Source organism: Dendropsophus ebraccatus, chromosome 14 (assembly GCF_027789765.1).
Source record: "Dendropsophus ebraccatus isolate aDenEbr1 chromosome 14, aDenEbr1.pat, whole genome shotgun sequence".
NCBI classification, from domain to species: domain Eukaryota; kingdom Metazoa; phylum Chordata; class Amphibia; order Anura; family Hylidae; genus Dendropsophus; species Dendropsophus ebraccatus.
This window is the reverse complement of record NC_091467.1, coordinates 5635157-5652887: the sequence shown is the minus strand read 5'-3', so window position 1 is coordinate 5652887 and position 17731 is coordinate 5635157. Positions and strand designations below refer to the sequence as shown.

Below are 17731 nucleotides of genomic sequence, written 5' to 3'. Positions count from 1 at the left end.
ATTCGCCGGGGTGATCATGACCAGACAACACACCTACTTTTTTTAAACCTTTTTACGAACGACTGAAAGATTTCTAATTTTACGAACCGATTAGCGAATTATCTTTCAAAGACCAACTATTTTTTTCCCACATGCTAAAAAACCATTTTGAACGACAATATAACGATTTTGCCTTTTGCTCGTTTACACCAATTCCACGAAGCGATTATTGTTATTGAGCAGTCATTGAAATGAGTTTATGAACGATAATCGTTCCGTGGAATAGGGCCTTAAGAACGGTTAGTCTTTCATGGGATGTAACATTTCCCCTTTAAGTGTCAGGAGTATTGGTATCCATTGTATTGGTATCCATTGTATTGGTATCCATTGTGTGTTGCTATGGCTTCTGCCGCTGACTGGGGATGTGGCCATCCTTACTATTCCGGAAGTATAATCCTAGGATTCAGACCAGACACACACTTGACTCCAAACATCAAAGAAAACCAAGGAAAGGCAACTTTATTGTGGTGGTCTGCATTGTGAGACGCCTGACATCTGTTATTACCAGCATGTGAAGTACTACAAGGCCCAGGACTTCAGCTCTTGTCACTTGGAAGTGAGAGACTTCAAACGCTGGTTCCCTATACGTGGTGTGTGTGCCCAGCGGGAGCGGCTGTATACATATCCAGTATATACATCTAGTGGCTGCGGGGGTCTACAGCTGCTCGTAGACCTGCGAGAAGGAACTCATTCAGCTCTCCACCCAATTGTAGTGTCATAAACCTGTGAGCACTGCCGAGCCTCCACGCCCCTTCTCTGCCTCCAACCTGGGCAGCCGGCACTCGTGTATATATAGCCGGGGCCTATTACACAAGGAGATTAGCCGCCATAGCCGGGGCCCTATTACACAGGGAGATCAGCCGCCATGGCCGGGGCCCTATTACACAGGGAGATCAGCGGCCATAGCCGGGGCCCTATTACACAGGGAGATCAGCCGCCATGGCCGGGGCCCTATTACACAGGGAGATCAGCGGCCATAGCCGGGGCCCTATTACACAGGGAGATCAGCGGCCATGGCCGGGGCCTATTACACAGGGAGATCAGCGGCCATGGCCGGGGCCCTATTACACAGGGAGATCAGCGGCCATAGCCGGGGACCTATTACACAGGGAGATCAGCGGCCATAGCCGGGGCCCTATTACACAGGGAGATCAGCGGCCATAGCCGGGGACCTATTACACAGGGAGATCAGCGGCCATAGCCGGGGCCCTATTACACAGGGAGATCAGCGGCCATAGCCGGGGCCCTATTACACAGGGAGATCAGCGGCCATAGCCGGGGCCCTATTACACAGGGAGATCAGCGGCCATAGCCGGGGCCCTATTACACAGGGAGATCAGCGGCCATAGCCGGGGACCTATTACACAGGGAGATCAGCCGCCATAGCCGGGGCCCTATTACACAGGGAGATCAGCGGCCATAGCCGGGGCCCTATTACACAGGGAGATCAGCGGCCATGGCCGGGGCCCTATTACACAGGGAGATCAGCGGCCATGGCCGGGGCCCTATTACACAGGGAGATCAGCGGCCATGGCCGGGGCCCTATTACACAGGGAGATCAGCGGCCATAGCCGGGGCCCTATTACACAGGGAGATCAGCCGCCATAGCCGGGGCTCTATAGCACAGGGAGATCAGCGGCCGTAGCCGGGGCCCTATTACACAGGGAGATCAGCGGCCGTAGCCGGGGCCCTATTACACAGGGAGATCAGCGGCCATAGCCGGGGCCCTATTACACAGGGAGATAAGCAGCTAAACACAGTGGTCTTGCCACGTTAGTGGACCAACAGGCAAAGAAAAACTCTTGTGTAGTCGTCCACACGTGTGACTCCAGGATATGCAGCCACCAGGGATGAAAGTGAATGGCTGCACCCAAAGAACCAGCAGCCCTGGCTGTACTGTAACCAAGACGTGTAAACCGGTGCACACCTACCCGATTGGCACTCAGATTCCATATACTCTCATTTGTGGTGTGTGATGGTGGGGGGATCGGTGTGTCGCTGGGGCAGGGTGACATTAGGGTAGTGTGACCAATGTGCGTCAAGCTGGTTACATTTTGCGCATGTTAAATGGCCAGAACGACCCTCAGATGTGTCTTTGTTCTGGCGGGAAAGACTCTGTTCACACCACTGTTATAATAGGAACTGCAACTATAAAGCAGGAGGTGTCATAGGATGGATGTCAGCAGCAGAGGCAGTGGACCCTATTTACGTAATATGTGGACCCATTGGATTCCATTGTGGTGTGGATTATTTTGGATGGGAAGAATGGTGCTACATGCTGTGGTATTCATCATAGTAAAGGAGACCAGGGTGCAGCCGCATCTGACCCCACAGGACCCCATTGTCGTGGTTACGTCCCACACCGGCCCATGATCTGCCCAGGTGTAAATAATAAGGCTCATGCATGGACCTCGGTTGGCTGTCATGGGACATATCCACAGCAGCACACTGATGGAGGATCTGAGCCCATCCCCCAGCCACATCAAGGTAAGTCCCAGGAATACACAGAAAAAGGGTTAAATGCTTACAACACATAGGCTGCAGTATGTTTGTGGAGAGGCTGTGACCCCCCCCCCCCCTCTCCAGGTATTCCCTGTATGTCAGTGCTGCCACCGTGTGTGTGTGTGTGTGTGTGTGTGTGTGTGTAGATCTATAGCCTGTGCGGTTTTATTTATATATATATATATATATATATATATATTATAATATAATATAAAATTTATTTGTATGTATATATTTATATTTTAGTGGGGAATGATCCTTTATATCAGCTGGTGTCAATAAGGTATATAGATTTGTATTTTAGCTCTATTAACAAATCTACAGTCTTCCAGTACTTATCAGCTGCTGTATGTCCTGCAGTAAGTGGCATATTCTTTCCAGTCTGACACCGTGCTCTCTGCTGCCACCTCTGTCCATGTCAGGAACTGTCCAGAGCAGCAGCAAATCCCCATAGGAAACCTCTCCTGCTCTGGACAGTTCCTGACATGGACAGAGGTGGCAGCAGAGAGCACGGTGCGAGACTGGGGAGAATACACCTCTTCCTGCAGGACATACAGCAGCTGAAAAGTACTGACAGACTTTAGATTTTTTTAAATAAAAGTAAATTACAAATCTCTGGCACTTGATTTAAAACCTCCAACAGCAGTAGTACATGGCAATCCTTTATGTGTTACGAGTCTATCCTACTCACTGGTGATTTGGAGGCTGCCTGTCATGGGTCGGCCGTTATACTGGTGTGAAACATGAGATTCCTTTCTGATCCAGGCTGAGGTGTGGGTCCCCTGATCTATAGGATTATATCCTGAAGCTTAATTCATCAGCTCATAATGTGTAAGAAAGATGACTTGTCCCCTCCTGGCCTCCGTCTGTATAACCTGTCGCTTCTCCTCAAAGGCTTCATCAGACATCCATGCAACGCTTTAATAATGGCCCCCAAAGTAGCAGTAAGGGGCCAGAAGAGGTGACACCCTGGGCATGTGTTAGTCCTGGCTGCTGCTGGGAGATTGACACCCTGTAGTAGACTCTGGTTCCTTACCTCTTCTGGATGGCCACACTCTGGTTCCTTACCTCTTCTGGATGGCCACACTCTGGTTCCTTACCTCTTCTGCATGGCCGCACTCTGGTTCCTTACCTCTTCTGCATGGCCATACTCTGGCTCCTTACCTCTTCTGCATGGCCATACTCTGGCTCCTTACCTCTTCTGCATGGCCATACTCTGGTTCCTTACCTCTTCTGGATGGCCGCACTCTGGTTCCTTACCTCTTCTGCATGGCCATACTCTGGTTCCTTACCTCTTCTGGATGGCCACACTCTGGTTCCTTACCTCTTCTGGATGGCCACACTCTGGTTCCTTACCTCTTCCTCTAATACTTTGCTCCTTTTTCCCCAGGTTTTTCAGGTATAGACCTGAGTGATATAAACCCAGTTTGTGCTTTATTTCAGACCCGGGTTCTGCCGAGCGCCCAGGACAAAAAAGGAAATGTCCGAGCCCGCAGCATTCATCCAATGGGCACTCCCCGCAGGATGCATCCAGCAGCCCAAGTAAAAAGAAGAAGAAACCCGGCATGTTGAACAGTCACAACAAAGACCAGGTATGGAGAATGCACGCAGCTCCTGCTATAGCGTACGGCGTCTGTCACTGACCGGGACACAGCAGCTGGGAACCAGATCTAAAGGCCATACACTGGTGAAATGTCTCATGCAGCCATACTCCTCCCCCCCCCATTTCCTGCTTCACCACAACCCTTGCCCTGCCAGGTGCTATGGACTCTAAGGGCCCTATTACACGGATCGATAATCTGCTGAATATGGACGATTATCACTCGTTATCGGCTGATTGAGTCTTTAGGTCCAGACTTAAAATCATTGGCCGCTAACGGTGCATCGTTATGTGTAATAGTGACACTTGGCTCCGTGTAATAGTGACATGTGGCTCCGTGTAATAGTGACATGTGGCTCCGTGTAATAGTGACACGTGGCTCCGTGTAATGGGGACACGTGGCTCCGGGTAATAGTGACACGTGGCTCCGGGTAATAGTGACACGTGGCTCCGGGTAATAGTGACACGTGGCTCCGGGTAATAGTGACACGTGGCTCCGGGTAATAGTGACACGTGGCTCCGGGTAATAGTGACACGTGGCTCCGGGTAATAGTGACACGTGGCTCCGGGTAATAGTGACACGTGGCTCCGGGTAATAGTGACACGTGGCTCCGGGTAATAGTGACACGTGGCTCCGGGTAATACTGACACACTGCTACGGGTGATAGTGACACATGGCTACATATAATTGCAATGCGCAGGTGACTGCTAACGATTGAATAAACATTTATATATTACCGCTCCACGCTCTTAGTCTTCTCCCGCCCTCTCCTCGCTTACCGGCGGCTGCATCTCAGAGCTGACAGGCTGCTCAGCCATTCATTGACCATAGCGGTCCCGGCCAGCGATTGGCTGAATAGTCTGTAAGCTTAGATAGGCCGCTCTGATTGCTAAACAATCATTGAGCCATCTAATAGGCTCAGTAATCTAGCAGATCAGCACTCGTTTACATTATTGATCGGGCTGTCATGGGACCCTAAGTGAACTGATCAACCCCACATAACATCAGGACCTCAGCAGTTTTCCATATCATGCCATAGTGTGAGAGCTCACACCCCGCTCAGTGTGCAGCTTGTAATCTACCGTCTCCTCTGGTCACCTTCTGCCATGTATAAATGATAGATGACTGCTGCCTACAGTCGTCCATCCTCCCCTTCTGACAGCCATAGAGCCAGCTTGGATCCAGGTTCTAGGGAGCAGCCTTGTTACATCCTCATGTCTGCCCCTAGCACGGCCACTTGGAGGATGTTATCTTTGACATCCTTCCCTAGAGTGCCACTTTATATTTTACCCAAGCACATCTTCATAACTCTATCAGCCATGGCTTCCATCACCCCCCCCCCCCATATTACATGTCCCGACCGGCAGGAGGGTATCGCTTTCACCCTATTGTTGGTGACAGAGAAATCGCAAATGTCTGATGCAGGTGAAGAGGCCCAAAGTGTCTCTGTGCTGCTGTGAGAAGCAGCCGGCTCTGTGACTGAGCGCACCTCGGCTCGGGCAGATCTCACTGTCGGCCATACTCTTCTGCTCGTGCGCTCAGAGGAGTCCGTGTCTGAATTCTCACACACATTTTGCTTTTTACATATGTTTGCCGCATTATCGCTTTGGCTGCATTATATTGATGATGTTTGTTCTCTGTGTGCACTGCCTGACTGACGCAATAAAGAAAGCCAGATCTCGAACATTAATTTAAGAAAAAGATACGAAAAGCAAACGAATAGCCAGCACTCCACTAACACGTATTTACACTATGCAGTCACGGCAGCTTGTAAACTACACAGTGTGAACACGTGTTACTGCAGTGCTGACTATTCGTTTGTTTTTTGTGTCACGTGGGGGGGGGTGGCTACCTCCCTAACTCCTCAGGGGTGTGGTTACCTCCTTGGGGGTGTGGCTACCTCATTTTAGCCATGCACTCCGCCCCTCTACTGTGGGTGTTTTACACAGTTTAGTTGATCCTGTACGCCCAGTTTTGTAGACTGAGGGTACTATCAATAGTGCAAACGATCACCGATCTCCTAGATTGGCGCTCTCTTACTGATTCCATACACTGTCCGATAATCGGACATAATCCTTAGTGATGTCCGTGCAGCCTTTGTTAAAAATAAAAAATAAAAAAAAGCTCCTACCTCTCTGCGCTCCCTGGCGTTCTGCTAGCTTCGGCCTGCTTCTGGCACTGTCCCGGTGATTGACCGAGCGGCCTGTGACTTCAGACAGTGCCGAAGCTAGAAGGACATCAGGGAGCGTGGAGAGGATGTAGGAGAAGGAATAGCTGCACATCGCTATTACACGTGGGGATTTGCAGCCAACGCTCGATTTTCGGTCCGTTGTTGTCTGCTGATCCTTGTCTCTATTACACAGAGCGATAATTGGACCAATTGGCCTGAATTGGCTGGAGGGAATGGAGAGTCGGGAGGCCACCTTACCCCTAACTTTAGTGTGAAGTGTATAAGTCAGGGAGACAGTCCATGAAGCCGACCATGACGGTTCCCTTAGACATAGTTGTATATCACGTATCCACCCAGCTGCCCGGGTAGGAGTGGATGAAGGTGTGCGCTAAGCCCAGACCTGTGCCCCCAGCTGCTTGTCCACGGCGGTCATGTTGTACCATAAGTAGATCACACTTTTTTGCTTTTATTTAATCGATTTTAGCTTTGCATTTTCCTATGGCTTGTTGTAGCAGCTGCCGCCATGCTGTGTAGTCTCCTGCTATATCTATATGTACATGTCTGTTTTGAATGGCTTCACTCTGCATGCAGCCTCTTCTGGCTAGGACACGTCAGAGAATGCAAGATCCTGAATCCGCCTTCATGGCCTCCCCTGTTTGCATTGGGCAATAGTCGGCCATGTCTGATGTGTACAGGGGCTTCCTGACTTATCGGCTCTCTATACTTTGAGCTTCCTCCAGAAGAGGAATACATTAGACAATACATGTATGCTTGGCCAAGCTGAGCGTGCGGTATGGAGATAAATAAGTGTTGACTACCACTATAGGATGTATGGGTGCCTCAGTGGGGTGTTTACATGGCGTACAGGCCAGCTATGTCCTGGGTAGCCTCTGGTTTCTGGCATGTACTATGACACCACTATGTACCACGTTTTGGAATGTCCATTGGAAATGCCAGACCCCAGTTGTTACCATTGAATGAGATATCCCGTATGTCCGATGTTCATATATGAAGTGTGGACGTCCTACGGCAGTGATCCCCAGTCCTTAAGCACCACCAAAGCTGCTCAGGATCTGAGTCTATCCCATATAAAGACCAGTAATGCACTGACTCTAAGGACGTCCTGACCCCCTGCTGGTGATCTCTGTGCATGCAGATAGTAGTGCCGCCACTTAGCGCTCACTCAGGCAGCGTACATTGTAGATTTGCTTTCTGTCTCGTGTTTTATGCTTTGGCTTTGCTTTGACTGCTCATGTTATTGTGGTCTCTCGTCCATGTACACCGTGTTTTGAACCCAATCCTGTCTCTCTTGCCTACATTTCAGTCAGAGCTAAGACATGGTCCGTTTTACTATATGAAGCAGCCACTCACCACAGACCCTGTTGATGTTGTACCGCAGGACGGCCGCAATGACTTCTACTGCTGGGTTTGTCACCGGGAAGGTCAAGTCCTTTGCTGTGAGCTCTGCCCCAGAGTTTATCACGCTAAGTGTCTGAAACTGACTGCTGAACCTGAGGGGGACTGGTTTTGTCCTGAGTGTGAGGTGAGGCTCCACGTCTTAGCCGCACGATGGACCTTACTGACCTACCTTTCAATGTACTCCTTGGGTGGGGGTGGGGGATGGGGTTAGGCGTTAGCATAGGCCTGGGCACTTGGCCATAGACAACTTATAACAAGGGTGTCCAACTCAGTTCTCCAGCTGTTGCAAAACTACAATTCCCATCATGCCTGTGCTTTGGCTGTCCAGACATGATGGGAATTGTAGTTATGCAACAGCTGGAGGCCTGAGTTTGACCCTTGTGACTTATAAGCAGGCTGGATAATGCCGCCATCTTCACACATCAGCATGGAGGTGGGATTTGTCTGTAGCTTCTTACCGGGTAGCCGCATGTTTGGCGGGTATAGAAAGAGGGTCACATCTCTTAGGGGTCCCGCAGGATCCTGGTAATCCTATGGGGTACATAGTGTAGGAGAAGCCGTGGATACAGTCTCTAGGTCCCTCAGCGCCAGGGTTCTCTGGAAGTGTTGGGATCTGTATTCTTTACTAGTGATGTGTTTTCTATCTCCAGAAAATCACAGTTGCAGAATGCATAGAGACACAGAGTAAAGCGATGACTATGTTGACCATAGAGCAGCTCTCATACCTGCTGAAATTTGCACTACAGAAGATGAAGCAGCCAGGGGTAAGTTTGTGTGTGTGGGCCTGTGGTGCTGACGGGACACCTCAAGGAAATTTTAGTGGTCAGGAATTGCATTGAAGGCCAAGGGCCCTATTAGACAGGCGATTGTGGGCTGTATGGGATGGTATTTTCCTGTGTTAAGGGTATGTTCACACTGAGGAATTAGAAGCAGAATCCACGTCTAATTTGCTGCAGATTCTGCTTGAAATTCCGCCTGTAAATTAATATCATAGCAATGTTCAATTGTGTCCAATGGGATTTCTGCTCTGTTTTTCTCACGGCAGAATTTAAGCACAGAATTTTTTGCCACAGATCCGACCTGTCAGTTCTTTGGGTGGATTCGGCTACAGAAATCGTGTAGAAGTCGTTGAATTTCCACTTACATTCTGCTCATATTCCACCAGAGCTGAAGAAGAGGAAATATCAAGCAGAAGACTTTTCCTCTTCTATTCCTCAGTGTGAACGTTCCCTAATAGGCCCAGTGATCAGCTGGAAAGTGGGGGACTGATCGCTTCATTGCATCATTTTGGGAAGACATCTTTGTACAATGAGATGTGATGGGTTATTATCACCACTGACCCCAGGAGCTGACACTCTAATCTCCTATTTAGCACAGTGTAGGCAGCACTCTCTGCATGGTATGATACAATGTATTGGTGTAGGCACACCTCCGTTGTCATTTTCACGGTCAGGAAGGTTTTCAGTGTTTCCTGGCTGTAAAAATGGAAGAAACGAATGGTACTCTCTTGCTGCCTCGGTGCTCCCCTCCAGTTTCTCTTATTGGATTTGATGGACTTACATACACTGGGACACTGCTCTCTCGTCTAGGGACTTCTAATAAGCACATATGAATCTTCCCCCCTCCTCCTTCCTTGTCCCCCTCTATAGAATGTTTCCTAGTTTGTTTGTTCCGTTTTCTGTAACACAGTTTGGTGCCCTCTTCACCCTCCCGTAGGGGAGCAAAGAGTTAAAAGAAAATATTTGTCAATAAAAACACTTAAAAAAGAAAGAAGAATTCAGGACAAAAATAGAACAGGTCCTATAATTTCTGGGCCAGTTTGTTGGCACACACAGAAGGGGGTCTGTGCCCAATAGAACCCTATAAAAACCTATTGGATGGACTTTCCTGAGACGTGCAGAGGCCTCAGGTGGTGGGGAGGAGGTTTCAGCCTCGGGATGTAATATAGAATGTTTCCCGTCATTGAGACCAAGCAGAGATCTTGAAACTGGTAAGCTGATTAAACACCAGGTATATGTCAGATTTCCAGAAGCTTCCATGGCTGTGATGAATCCTCCGGTGTCTTCTGTGCTCTATGCTTTGTCTGTATAATAACTTTACACATTTCATCTGACAGACAGAACCGTTCCAGAAGCCGGTGTCATTGGAGCAGCATCCAGATTACGCAGAATATATATTTAATCCTATGGATCTCAGTACACTAGAAAAGGTGAGGGGGGTGCTCCGGTCAGTGACCGCTCTCATCTGGTGGTGACAACCCCAATGTTCTCACTATTACCAGAATAGGTGAGGGGGGGTGCTCCGGTCAGTGACCGCTCTCATCTGGTGGTGACAACCCCAATGTTCTCACTATTACCAGAATAGGTGAGGGGGGGGGGTGCTCCGGTCAGTGACCGCTCTCATCTGGTGGTGACAACCCCAATGTTCTCACTATTACCAGAATAGGTGAGGGGGGGGGGGTGCTCCGGTCAGTGCCCGCTCTCATCTGGTGGTAACAACCCCAATGTTCTCACTATTACCAGAATAGGGGAATCACAGTGTCATGTGACTTCTCATAATACGATATTGTGCAGACGCCTCATGGTCATGTCAAGAGGTCCGACATAAGGGGGGTTGTCCTGGAGGCTGGAGATTTCCAATGTAATGTAACCCCTTTATTAACTGTCTGCTCAATGATATCCCTCCCAGCCTTCTCATACACCTGAACCATTGGCTGAGGGGGAGGTAAGCCGCGGCCAGGCACCAGCTTATTCTTTTCGAAGCATAAGAGTCGGGCTGTGAAAATAGCTCATACCGGACCCTTCTCGTCACTGACATCATCTGCTGGTGGAGAGTCAAGAGGCCCCCATCCTCCTTACACTGCCAGTGGCGGGTTTGGAGACTTTGGTGTAAAGTGTACGGGGTCCTCTCCTTATTTCGTATACGGCCGCCCAGCCCACCCATGTTCTCTGCTTCAGTATCCTCTTCTGCAAATGACATTTCTCCTCATTCTTACAGAATGTTAAAAAGAAAATGTACGGTTGCACAGAAGCCTTCCTGGCAGACGCCAAGTGGATATTACATAACTGCATTATATACAATGGAGGTGAGTGAGTGACCCCTGGAGGTGACATGAGGAAGGACCCCTTCACACCAAGAAACACTGATCAGAAAGCCTTTCAGGAGTGTCAGGAAACATCAGTATTTCCTGATCGCAAAAACACAAGTTAAAGGGGTACTTCGCTCAAACATAACTTGTGATATGTTGCTGTCCATGGTGAGATTAACAATTCCTTCCATACTTATTATCTATTCAGTCTCCTTCCCCCAGTTCTCAGCTGCTGCTTTCTGCTGAAGACACAAAAATCTATGTGTGAGCTTCTCCCCCTCCTCCCCCTCTCTTTTGAGACAGCTGATGTAAACAAGTCCCTGGCTGGCTGGATCTGCAACTTTGTAGCTTCTCTGTAAGGCTTTGTTCCCACTGAGCAAAACTAGGGAATTGTCCGCCACGGAATGCCGTTAGCCTCCCTCTCATAATGGGTAATCTATGGGAGGCGCGCAATCCTGTTCTGTCCGCGCTGAAGAATGAACATGTTCATTCTTCAGCGCGGACAAAGCAGGAGCGTGCGCCTCCCATAGACTCCCATTATGAGAGGGAGGCTAATGGTTGTCCGCGGCGGAATTCCACTAGTTTTGCTCAGTGGGAACAAAGCCTAATGCTTGGAGGGTTATTCGGAGGTCAAGTTGCTGATGAACTTTCTATGATTACTTCTCCCTGCATTATAGCCCTATTTCACGGAACGATTATCGTTCATAGACTCGCTCCAATGACCGCTCGTTAACGAGCACTTAACGATTTTTTTTAAGCGAACGATTACACATAATACGAGTGGGAACCTGAACGATATCTGTAGTGTAACGATTTTTTTGCGGTCGTTACATGGTCTTTTAAAACGTGGGGAAATGTAGGTAGACATTTCAAGAACGACTGAAAGATTTTTTTATTCAACGAAAAGATTAGCGAATTATTGTTGAAAGACCAACGATTTTCTTTTCGACATGTTGAAAAAAAATAGTGAACGACTCAACGACAATTTTAGCTGTTGTCGTTCGCTCGTTTACAGCTATTCCACAGAACGAATATCGTTAACGAGCGGTCGTTTGAACGATTTTATGAACGATAATCGTTCGAAAAAGTTCTGTGGAATAAAGAAGCTACAATGTTGCAGAAACAGCCAGTCACTTGTTTACATCAGCTGTCTCAGAAGGGAGGGGGGAGGAGGGAAAAGAGAGAGAAAAGCTCACACTCAGATTTTTGTGTCTTCAGCAGAAAGCAGCAGCTAAGAAGCGGGGGAGGGAGACTGAATAGATAATAACAAGTATAGAAGGAATTGTTAATCTCACCATGGGCAGCAACATATCAAAAGTTATGTTTGAGTGGAATACCCCTTAAAAAAAAAAAAACATACTCGCTCACTATAGGGCTCTTCTCTGGCGGCTTCCTCCCCCTTCCTGCTCTGTGAGCTCTCAAGTGACATCACTCATTCACCACAGCGCTGGGGGGAGAGAGCGGCCTCTTGTGGCAGGAGGCATAATGCTGAAGAGTAATTGACAGGGCCGGGATTGACATTGTCCTATCAAATACAGCGCCGCATTTACATGTATGCGCTCCTGATTGAGAGCGCGTACAGGGCCAGGTGCAGCACTCGCTTATCCCACGCTTACATTAGCCGAGGTTTAGAGGTGATGTCTATTTAGATGTATGGCCGGCCTTACTTACATGTACACTCATGTCTGTGCATGTGAATGGAGAACTCACCCAGACATATAGCGCAGCATTGTAAATCCTTTACTGAAAGTATACCTCTCATGTAAAACACTGGGAGACAGGTCAACGTTCTTATCACTCCTCCGGGTGTGACTGTTCAGACTGCCGCAATGGCTCCGTGTGAGGAGACCGCCCCATAGACCTACAGTGTGACACCGAGCCGGGAGAGGACCGCCATGAGCACATACTTCTCCCGCCTCATGCCAGTCGCCGTCTGAACATGACTGAGCGATACTTTTGACATGTTAGGCTGGGTGTGAACATAGCCTGAACATGCGGGATCTGACATGATCGCTGTTTTTTTTCCGTCTTTGTTTCCTGATCTTGACGTCCATTTCCTCTTGCTCTCAGCCAGTGACATCATAAGATCCAGTGGTCTCCTCTGTCAGCATAAATGATGGCCACTCATGTCATTGTGTAGAAGATGCTGGGGGTTGTAGGCAGCCTCTCGGGTTTTATCTTGTGAATTTATTATTTTTTTTATATGAGACTGAGATTAATTTTTGTTTTTTGTTCACAGGAAATCACAAATTAACACAAACAGCGAAAGTAATAATCAAGATCTGTGAACACGAGGTGAGGATGGTGACTAGGAACACGTGCCTGGATAGTGGGCATCCTTGGCATGGCTTATATATAGGGCAGGGTGTGGCAGGATTCGTGCCACCCTATGAGGGTCACTGATAGTGTGCTCAGCTGCTGAACCTTAGTGTATATCGAACGTAGGTTAGGATGTACCTGGTGACTATTTAGTGAAGTAAATTCTTATGATGCCGTGTGTAACAAGGGCATACAATAGTGACTGATTCCTAAGCAGTGCAAAGTAATGTGTAGACACCTCTTCTATTTGCTGCACACATTACACAACCCTCATGGCAGTGTGCAGGGTTTGCTGAGTCATCAGCAATTCGCTACTGCTTCCTGTTTGCTCCCCCGACCTGAGGCCTTGTGGGGGATGTGGCTGTAGACTTCGGGAGGGAAGAGCTCCATCTGCTGTTCAGAGCTGGATGCTGCACCCTGCAGAGTGTACACAACACCTCACACACTTATAGATGCACGGTGTACAGTGATGTATATGCTTACATATATGTCTCCTTTACTCTCTTGCAGATGAATGAAATTGAAGTCTGCCCTGAATGTTATTTAGCTGCTTGCCAAAAAAGAGAGAACTGGTTTTGTGAACCATGTGTAAGTATCCAGTCCCTGATCCTGAGGCAGGTAGAAGCACCTGGCTGAGTTCTTCCCTCCCCCATTCTCTCCGTACTGCAGCATATGGACTCTATTCTGACTAGTGATTTCTGTTTCCTGCAGAGCAATCCTCATCCTTTGGTCTGGGCTAAATTAAAAGGCTTCCCTTTCTGGCCTGCGAAAGCCTTGAGAGACAAGGAAGGGCAGGTGGACGCCCGCTTCTTTGGACAGCATGACAGGTGAGACCATGGGTAAAGCTCATGACAGTGAGCAGTGTGTACGAGGGCCGGATACTGCTGTGTATAACCTGGAATTGTCAGCTGACTACTGGCGATCAGTGTAAAGGTAAGAAAACCACGCTGATCCTCGGCTTCCCCGGCCCTATGGGAATATGACAGCAGGTTACAATCCTCTAACCGGCTTTTAGGGCCCTATTACACAGAGCGATAATCGGCCGATATCGCCCCATGTAATAAAGACTGGTCAGCCGAGGAGCTGAACATTGGTTGGTTGATGTCTTTCAGCAGGTTAAAAAATTATCGGCAGATGGCTGTGCATCGATCTATGTAATAGGAAGTGCGTGGTTGGCAGCCATTGAAAGTGCAGAGAAAATTAAAGCTGTATTTTATCTCTCCACGCTCCCCGGTGGCCTTCCGGCTTCTCCCGACTCACCGCAGCCATAGCTGAAGCTTCTAAAGTTGTCTCTGCAGTGATGGGCTGCACAGTCACTGGCTACAACTTTGTCCCGTCTTTGCCAGTGATGGGCTGAGCGGCTTTTACCTTGGAGATGTTTTTTTTTTTTTTAAAGCTGTCAAATAACATAAAAGTTATGCAAGTTGTATATCATTGTAATCGTACCGACTTGTAGAAAATATATAACATGTCAGTTTTATCATAGGGCGAACGGCATAACACAAAACCACCTTAATAAAATAAAAACCTTTTATTTTCAGTTTCCTCGCACATATAAACTTTTCAGGTTTGGCCGCATATTGTATGCAGAAATTAAGCCTGTCATTGCAAAGTACAATTAGTGGTGCAAAACATAAGGGCTCATGTGGGTCTGTAGGTGAAAAAGGGGTTAAGGTAAATGGGGAATGTTGGTAATATATTCATACTTGGTCAAACACAACAGTGTTTTAGTAGGTCGGTGTCGGCTCAGCTTATCGGGGGGTTATAATAGCGCACTGCGGATGGTACTCCAGACTATCAGCAGAATCGACATCATCTTCCCCGTACTCTCTCTTCACCACACCATCTATACTCAGTTTGAGAAAGGTCTGCGGACGTCCCTGTTGTGATATACTAACAATACTGAAAGAATTATCTTAAAGAGCAAAAAAAAATAAAATCTTTCAAATCAACTGGTGCTAGAGATTTGTAATTTACTTCTATTACCAAATCTCCAGTCTTTCAGTACTTTTCAGCTGCTGTGTGTCATGCAGGACGTGGTGTCTTTTTTCCAGTCTGGAGAGCAGGAGAGGTTTTCTATGGGGATTTGCTGCTGCTCTGGACAGTTCCTGACATGAACAGAGGTGGCAGCAGAGAGCACTGTGTCCGACTGGAGAGAATACACCACTTCCTGCAGGACATACAGTAGCTGATAAGTACTGGAAGACTGGAAATTTTGTACTAGAAGTAAGTTTAAGTCGAAATTCTCTGGCATTTGCTGGGACCAGTTGCTTTGAATTTTTATTTTTTTTTGTGAACTACCCCTTTAAGTTATGATGTATTACCTACCGATCTTCATTTAAAAAAGGACTCTACCCACATTTAGTGCTGATTTGTACTGTGGGGTCTTGGTCCACTTTGGAGCTGGTGTCAGTGTCCTGGCAGTAAATGCAGATTGTTCTGTGTTCTATGTATGTGGATAGATAGATAGATAGATAGGAGATAGACAGACAGACATATATGAAGCTCTTACCATTGTCTTCCAGGGCCTGGGTTCCCATGAACAATTGCTACCTCATGTCGAAAGAGATTCCTTTTTCTGTTAAAAAGACAAAGAGCATATTTAACAGCGCCATGCAGGAGATGGAGGTGTACGTGGAAAACATTCGCAAAAGGTTTGGCGTATTTAACTACGCTCCCTTCCGGACACCTTACACGCCTAACAACCAATACCAAATGCTGCTGGACACCTCCAATCCCAGCGCCGGCACCGCCAAGACCGACAAACAGGAAAAGATCAAGCTGAACTTTGACATGACGGCATCACCCAAGATTCTAATGAGTAAGCCGATATTAAATAGCAGCGGAGGGCGACGGATCTCATTGACGGACATGCCGCGCTCCCCCATGAGCACAAACTCCTCTGTGCACACCGGCTCTGATGTGGAGCCAGACGCCGAGAAGAAAGCAGTGTCCTGCCATTACAGCGCGAGTGAAGAGTCCATGGACTTTATAGATAAGAGTACAGGTGAGTGGCCCCCCTGCCTGGAGGGATCGGCATTGATAGGCGAGCCATTGTCTCCAATGGTCAGTGCTATTGTCAGGACAGGTGGGGGCAGTCTACGGCTATGAATACCTTTTGTCTATCACAGAAATGCACCAGACTTTCATTACTCTGTTATCTTTTACAGCTTCTCCAGTATCAATAAAAACGGGACACGGCGGCAGCATATCGGGCAGCCCCAAACCCTTCTCTCCTCAGTCCTCTACCCCAGTAACATGTAAGACGGAACGGAACGCAAGCACAGGCAGCATACTCAACCTGAACCTCGGTCAGTGACTATAGAGACCACTCCTCTCATGATAAACGATAAGTCTAGTATAAACCGATCTTTACACCAGAAGTAATAGATAATACAGCAGCCCTGGGATACGGCTTCACTGAATAATAAGAATGACACCCACATTTATGGAACGTTACTGTTTTATACCATTCTTTTCTGTTAGAGGGAGGGTATCATTGTCTTTGCCCCTTACCAGTTTTGCACCTGTCCTGGAGCCATTTACCATTAATGAACATAAACATACTTACTGTATCCAGGTCCAGTCTCCTGAAGGCTGCTATATAACAGCTATACTTACTGTATCCAGGTCCAGTCTCCTGAAGGCTGCTATATAACAGCTATACTTACTGTATCCAGGTCCAGTCTCCTGTAGGCTGCTATATAACAGCTATACTTACTGTATCCAGGTCCAGACTCCTGAAGGCAGCTATATAACAGCTATACTTACTGTATCCAGGTCCAGTCTCCTGAAGGCAGCTATATAACAGCTATACTTACTGTATCGAGGTCCAGTCTCCTGAAGGCAGCTATATAACAGCTATACTTACTGTATCCAGGTTCAGTCTCCTGAAGGCTGCTATATAACAGCTATACTTACTGTATCCAGGTCCAGTCTCCTGCATGCAGCTATATGACAGCTATACTTACTGTATCCAGCTCTAGTCTCCTGCATGCAGCTATACTTACTGTATCCAGGTCCAGTCTTCTGCTATATAACAGCTATACTTACTGTATCCAGGCCCAGTCTCCTGAAGGCTGCAATATAACAGCTATACTTACTATATCTAGGTCCAGTCTCCTGAAGGTAGCTATATAACAGCAATACTTACTGTATCCAGGTCCAGTCTCCTGAAGGCAGCTATATAACAGCAATACTTACTGTATCCAGGTCCAGTCTCCTGAAGGCAGCTATATAACAGCAATACTTACTGTATCCAGGTCCAGTCTCCTGAAGGTTACTATATAACAGCTATACTTACTGTATCCAGCTCCAGTCTCCTGAAGGCAGCTATATAACAGCTATACTTACTGTATCCAGGTCCAGTCTCCTGAAGGCAGCTATATAATAGCTATACTTACTGTATCCAGCTCCAGTCTCCTGATGGCAGCTATATAACAGCATGTACTTACTGTATCCAGGTCCTGTCTCCTGAAAGCTGCTATATAACAGCTATACTTACTGTATCCAGGTCCAGTCTCCTGAAAGCTGCTATATAACAGCTATACTTACTTGTATCCAGGCCAACAAAAAATTATTAGGGCTGTGAGC

The 17731-nt window shown here is 47.7% G+C and overlaps 1 protein-coding gene across 5 annotated transcripts in view; it reads left to right on the top strand.

Moving 5' to 3' along the window:
- Nucleotides 1-17731, top strand: part of ZMYND8 (zinc finger MYND-type containing 8) — a 61959-nt gene that overhangs the window by 29434 nt on the left and 14794 nt on the right. For all 5 annotated transcript variants that reach the window (XM_069953740.1, XM_069953738.1, XM_069953742.1 and 2 more), the window contains exons 5-14: nucleotides 3985-4133; nucleotides 7637-7855; nucleotides 8382-8495; nucleotides 9848-9940; nucleotides 10729-10816; nucleotides 13059-13114; nucleotides 13649-13726; nucleotides 13850-13965; nucleotides 15664-16145; nucleotides 16309-16449. In XM_069953740.1, coding sequence (XP_069809841.1) covers nucleotides 3985-4133; nucleotides 7637-7855; nucleotides 8382-8495; nucleotides 9848-9940; nucleotides 10729-10816; nucleotides 13059-13114; nucleotides 13649-13726; nucleotides 13850-13965; nucleotides 15664-16145; nucleotides 16309-16449 — 1536 coding nt within the window. The remainder of the gene's footprint in view (nucleotides 1-3984; nucleotides 4134-7636; nucleotides 7856-8381; nucleotides 8496-9847; nucleotides 9941-10728; nucleotides 10817-13058; nucleotides 13115-13648; nucleotides 13727-13849; nucleotides 13966-15663; nucleotides 16146-16308; nucleotides 16450-17731) is intronic.